Consider the following 7102-nt stretch of genomic DNA (forward strand, 5'->3'; position numbering starts at 1 on the left):
TATTTAAGTATCCTATTTATGTACGTTTCAAACAAGATATTTATATAATCTGGAAGTTAATTACGATTTCGTTTTATTCATTAAGCAAATAAATCTATATATATATATATATATATATAATTAACTTCATTTTTCATAATATATACATTTGAAACATATGTCCAGTCTTATACATATACATGTATATGCATATTCATATACGCATTATTATTCAATATTGTTTACGATCATTTCAAGAAATCTATTACCTTGAATATTAAAAAGAAACTTTTTTCACTGAAAAAGAATGATCAGATGCGATCTAATAAGATAGTGCGATGATATGCTATATAATAACACAGTTATACAATTGACATTTAATTAGTTTCTCTATGTGTACAATATATAATACACAGTAAAATATTGTCTACTCTATTATTATGTTAATAAGAAATTACATAATATCAATTAATTGTGAATATCGATTTATTCGTAAAAAATACATTTTAAAAATTTTATTTTTTAACAGATATTATTATATTTTGGCCAATGTGTGTTCTATAAAATAAAAAGAAATTTAAAGAAATGTATAGAAATGTAAAAAAGAAAAAAAGAAACATACTCTATAATCTAAAATTTTAATATTTTTTTCTTTGGTAACGAAAAAACTTATATATGAGTTATATGTAATTTTTTTGAATGCAATTCTTGCAGACAAAAAATAACACAGAATGTATATTCTTATATTTTGTAATCGCATTGATTTATATATATTTAAATATTTATATATTTTTATTTATATACGCGTACACATGTAAGTTTAACTGTGTTTTTTTTTCTAATTTATGACAGATTGGATTAATGAGAAGTGGACGTTTATTAGCCGAAGAATCACCACGTGCACTTCTCACTATGTACAATTGTACATCGCTCGAGGAAGTTTTCTTAAAATTGTCTAGGAGACAAGGACAATACTCCCAACCTCCTACGGAATTAAATATTTCTAACAATATTAGCTTGGTAAGTTGGAATCATAATAAAATAATAAATTCTAATATCTCTCACACTCGTTTCATTATTTTTATTATATCAATATATATTTATTTGTTGATATTTAATATTGATTAAATATTATAAATATTATAAATACAATATTTCCTTTTATAAATCACTTTTTCTCATATGAATAAATATATTTTTGAAGAATCTCGTCGAGCAAAAAATATGCAGCTAGTTTTTTTTTTGTTTCAATAACTTCGATAATTCTATCGTGACATATCGCATTCTCTGTTTTAGGCTTCATTAAATTGGGGAAAAAAAGATGAACCAGTCTACGTTACGGAAGAATCTGGTGTGGTTGGTTTAAATTTTTATCAAAGCAAAGAAGTTCTCATTCATGATGTAACAAATGGTGTTGGCAATCATTATGACGTAAGAAGTTACAAATATATGTCTTTTTTTATGTTTGTTTATTAATGCTTAAAATAGTTAAAAAAAAAATGAATATAAAAACCAAACTGAGAACTTATTAATTTTCATTTAATTTTTATTCATTTATATAAATAGTATATATCCTATAAAGGTTTGATTTATATTTTATTTCAATGCAATTAAATTGATCCTAAATAATCTAACTTAATTAGGTTAATTTTTGCTATTAAAAAATTGTTTATTTTCTTAATACTCTCCTAAAGTATGGGTCAAACATTTTGACGTATAATTGAATTATTTTGTCAGCTCACTAATAAACCACTACACGGAAGTAAAGTCGACAAAACGATGGATTGTAATAATTATATCGATTGTTACAATATTACCAGTATAGGAAAAATAAGAGCACTCTTGCAAAAGAATTTCTTGCGCATGTGGAGAAATATTGGGTACGTATACAATTATTTTGAATCAAAATTTTCCTATTAAAGAAATTAAATTAAAAATAATGGAATAAAACTTATCAATATTTTCTTTTTTTTCTTTCGTTCATTTTTCAGTGTTATGTTATTCATTTTCGCATTACCAGTAATGCAAGTAATTCTCTTCTGTTTGGCAATTGGAAGGGATCCAATAGGTTTAAAGTTAGCTATAGTAAATCACGAAATGTCTTATGAAAATATGACGTGCCCTTTCACGGATGGCTGTGATTTCTCTTTTCTAAGTTGTCGATATCTTAGATTTCTCGATAACGAAACGATTATAAAGGTAAATTATTCATTTAAAGATATAAACAAAAGCGTAATTTTTCATTGACGGTTTTGAATTATTCAACACAGAATTATTATCCGGATCCTGGTGAGGCACAAGAAGCTGTAAGAAACGGTGAAGCATGGGGAATGTTATATTTCACGGAAAATTTTACTGATGCGCTTGTCGCACGAATGGCCCTTGGAAGGGATTCTGACGACGAAACTCTCGATCAAAGTGAGATCAGAGTTTGGTTAGATATGTCCAGTAAGTTTTCATTCAATTTATTATTATAAATAACGATAGTATTTATTAAACGTATCATACTAAAAAAAAAAAATCACTGTTATAATTTTTTTCAATTGTTATCACATACTTTGATCTCTAATAAATTCGTAAATTATTTATTATATGCTTAAAAAATAATGAACACATAAAATGGTATTCTCACTTAACAATAAATTTTTATTAATTACACAGATCAACAAGTTGGCCTAATGTTGATGAGAGATCTTCAATATTCTTACCGGGATTTCGCTAAGGAACTCTTGACAGCTTGTAATGAAAATTCAAAATTGGCTGATGTTCCCATTCAATTTAAGAAACCAATTTATGGCTCGAACGAGCCAAGTTTTACGGATTTCGTAGCACCCGGTGTGATACTAACGTGAGTTTAACTATTCATACGTAACATTCATGCTGATTTGTTCTTTTTTACTTGTAAGATAAAATGACGTAAGTAATAATTAATGCGTTTGTTTGCACATTGTAACTCTTTGCCCTTGCGTAAAACAAAAAAAAAAAAAAAGAGGAAAGGAAAAACTTCTACATGTTTTTCTTATTCTTGTTGAACGTATTATTAATCATTTGTCAAACATTATAGCATCGTATTCTTCCTGGCGGTTGCACTTACCTCATCGGCATTGATCATTGAAAGAATGGAAGGTCTGCTGGACAGAAGTTGGGTAGCCGGAGTAACCCCTGGTGAAATTCTTTTCTCTCACGTGGTCACCCAATTCGTCGTAATGTGTGGTCAAACTGCATTGGTACTAATCTTCATGATATTAGTTTTCCGAGTCGAATGTAAAGGCGAAATCGGATGGGTTATTATCTTGACTATACTTCAAGGTCTTTGTGGCATGTGCTTCGGTAAGAAAATTATTACAAATTTTTTACTATTTCTTTCTTTTCTTAACCCTAACGATATTTCTAATTATTAAACAAATCATATCGCAAAAGAATTTATATATTATTTATTCGTCTATCTATCTATCTATATATATGTATATTTACGTATATACATATTTCTTTAATTTTATATTTTAAATATTGACGTTTATTATTTTTAAACATATTATGAGTTACTTGTTTAATTTTTTTTAAGAAACACTGATCCTAAATAGTTTATCCATACTTTGGGTCAGCCATTATATGCGGGCTTCGTTTCGTACTTTACAACAACAAATCTTACACATTAATTCATTCATAGATTATTTTTCTTAACATTATTTTACCCGTCTAAAATTAATTTGAGTTTTAGTATTTATTTATAAAAAAAAAAAAAAAGAAAATTAGATTACATACATTAATTCTATCTATAATAAATTTGAGAATGTATGCTTGCTCGTTTATTATTTCTTAATCCGGGTGAGCTCATAAAGTTTTCCCATTCGAAATGTTTTCCATGCATTCTACATTTGTAATACTCTATAATGATGCAATACATTTCCACAGAATGCAGGCTTGATGATGCAAAAACTAGATCCGATAGGTGAAAAATTTGTACACGAATATGTAGACATATATCGTAGGCAGGAACTTTTCATTGCGTAAAAGTTACCTTAAATTATACAAGCCTATTACTGATTACACGTAACAGTAAACATAAAGTAACTCACTCGAAAATATATACGTACTTTAAAATTTAAATAGAAAGAAAATTATTTGTCTACAGTTAAAAATACACGCGTCTCCTCCTTCTTTTGTCAGATTTGTGATTTATTTAAAATCAATTAATCTTATATAAGATTTGTCAATCTTTTTATTAGCATTATAATTTGACAAATAAGATTGACGGTTTTGGAATCTGAAGAAATATTAATCTAAAAAGTTTCGAACGGGGGATAATTTATTTTGTAAAAAAAATCACTTAGTAATTTTTTACCCATCTCATATATGATATATTCATTTTCTACAGTGAAATTAATATCTTAATCCATAAATTTCATCTCATTATATCACAATTAATATATATTAATATTTATTTTTAATAGGATTCGTAATTTCTGCAATTTGCGAACTTGAAAGAAACGCCATCCAGTTGGCCTTGGGTAGTTTCTATCCCACCCTCCTTCTAAGTGGTATGTATTCAATTTTGTAACATTAAATTTCTCTTTATCAAAATTATCTAGATTAATAGATTAATATTATATAGAAACATATTATAATATTATATTATAACGTATATATACTAACTTATATATACTTGATTATTAACATTTTAATCTAATCTATTTTTATGTTTATTTTTTAGGTGTTATATGGCCCATAGAAGGTATGCCAACAGTTTTACGATACGTTTCACAAGGTTTACCCTTGACAATGGCAACCACAGCTCTCCGTTCGATGCTAACTCGTGGTTGGAGTATATCAGAGCCAGATGTGTACAATGGTTTTATTTCAACCATCGCTTGGATTGTGGTGTTCCTCACGATAAGCATGTTGGTGCTTAAGTTCAAACATAAATAGAGAAAACAAAAAAGAAACGGGTGCATTTTATTAATAAATAGAGCAGAGTTTAGATACAAGAGGGTAAACGGGATCGGGGTTGTTTGTGAAAGGGAGAGAAAAAGAAAAAAAAAAGATGAAAGAACGTCTCTTGTTGTAAATTAAAAATTAAATTTTCATCATATACGTGAGTGTATGTGTGTGTTAGTGTGTATATCATAGAAACGGTATGGAAGAAGAATAGATGGAGAAAATATGTATGGGGTTGAGGGAAGTTGAAGGGGGAGAAGGAAGATCTAATAAGAGAAACAAATCATTTTTACGGGTTATAATAACTTTTCTTATATTCTTATTTTTTTCTCTATCTATCTTTCTCTCTCTCTCTCTCTCTCTCTCTCTCTCTCTCTCTCTCTCTCTCTCTCTCTTTTTCCTTCTCCCCGTAAATTATCATTGACGAGATCTATGATGATTGTGCGCGAACGTATCTGTATATATATGTTGTCAAAATGGTGATTTTTAGCATGATATAAACGTGATTGTATGCGTATTGCGTGTGCCTGTAATTTTTTTTTTCCATATTTCCAATCTCTTAAGGATATATTTTGTATCTATTAATATCTCTGTATATTATATATGCATATATATAAACATATATATATATATATATATATATATATATATACGTACCCTTTTCTGAGAAACGTATAAGATATATAGAATAGATATATAATACATACAGCGAATCTCAGGAATATTTGTACCCCCACTGCCAATTACTACCCCCACTACTTCAAAATTCTTATAAGCAGGAACCTATTTCAGGATTATTCAAATTTTTTAAATTGATATCAATTTTATTACAAAAGAGTATGTTATTTAAAAGGGAAGTAATATTTTACATAACTAATAAGAAAATAAGATTTCATATAAAAGATTTATTATCATTCAAATAAAATTATATTATTTCTATAACAATAAAATATATAACAGTTTCCAAAATTCTACAATAGGTTTCTGTGTATAAGAATTTTGAAGCTTTGCATTTATAGCTTTGCAAATATCAATTATTTAAAATTTATAGTGAAAGTGGGTATGAATACTTCTGTGACACACTATATATATAAAATATTTAGGACGACATTGAAACATATGTTGGTGAATTTATAAAATTTATGTTTATATTTTTAAAGAAGAATAAACGATCTTACCACTTTTTAATGACACCACCCATTGGAATTAAAATATGTAATTAAACAAAAAAATAATACCTTATGATAACTATAGGTGTATATACATATGATGTATGNTTTACATAACTAATAAGAAAATAAGATTTCATATAAAAGATTTATTATCATTCAAATAAAATTATATTATTTCTATAACAATAAAATATATAACATTTTCCGAATCGTTTAGAATTATTCGTACGATTCTTTTCGACTCGTAAAAAATTTTTTATCGTTTATCATCTCTTTTCTATATTTTTTTTTGTTATATTTATATATATAAAAATATAATTTACCGTGACCACACACCAAACTGTTATACACATGAATTTTAAGAAAATATTTTCATAAGAAAAAGATATCGTAATTCTCACGAAAGAAAAACTTTTATATATTGACGACAAATATAATAATAATGGTTGATATAAAAAAAAAAAAAGAAAGAAGAAAATGAAAATTAGTAATAAAAAAGAAAACGAACAAAAGAAACTTTTCATGATCTTTTTAATTTTATTTATATTTTATATGCATATGTGTATCTCTTAACCGTCCAAATATGTTAGATGAAACATTCTGTCTAATGTAAAACATTTTTTTTACAATTGTGTTAAAATTAGATTTAATAAAAAAAAAAAAAACAAATATATTTTTAACGATTGAAAATTATCATATTCGATTGTAACATATATAATCGTCCCCATTTTTCCAACACACACAAGAAACGAAAATTATTCGTTTTATTTTAGTTATTTAATATTATTTGCATATCATGACCTGATACGGGGAGGGAGGCACACTTTTGTGCATAATAATGCGAATAAAACGTTTAATATTATATTATTCTTTTAATTTCGTTGAAATCTTTGAACATTACCCGTCCTTTATGTGTCACATTTTGATTGTGATGTTCGGTTTCGATTAAATCCCTCGAAGTTGTGATGACGAATTTGAGATATCACTAAAAATTTTACAATTAAAGATAACAA

At 26.7% G+C, this 7102-nt stretch overlaps 1 protein-coding gene across 1 annotated transcript in view; it reads left to right on the plus strand.

The window, feature by feature from the left end:
* LOC106793311 (ABC transporter G family member 20) overlaps positions 1–5434 on the plus strand; it is a 34478-nt gene extending 29044 nt beyond the window's left edge. The window contains exons 6-15 of the mRNA XM_014760119.1: positions 694–712; positions 832–999; positions 1276–1410; positions 1717–1859; positions 1971–2178; positions 2250–2427; positions 2641–2827; positions 3044–3309; positions 4434–4520; positions 4694–5434. Coding sequence (XP_014615605.1) covers positions 694–712; positions 832–999; positions 1276–1410; positions 1717–1859; positions 1971–2178; positions 2250–2427; positions 2641–2827; positions 3044–3309; positions 4434–4520; positions 4694–4908 — 1606 coding nt within the window. The 3' untranslated portion in view covers positions 4909–5434. The remainder of the gene's footprint in view (positions 1–693; positions 713–831; positions 1000–1275; positions 1411–1716; positions 1860–1970; positions 2179–2249; positions 2428–2640; positions 2828–3043; positions 3310–4433; positions 4521–4693) is intronic.
* Positions 5435–7102: the final 1668 nt, after the last annotated feature.

This window comes from Polistes canadensis, unplaced genomic scaffold (assembly GCF_001313835.1).
Source record: "Polistes canadensis isolate GaletaPanama2010 unplaced genomic scaffold, ASM131383v1 scaffold_13, whole genome shotgun sequence".
Lineage (NCBI taxonomy): Eukaryota > Metazoa > Arthropoda > Insecta > Hymenoptera > Vespidae > Polistes > Polistes canadensis.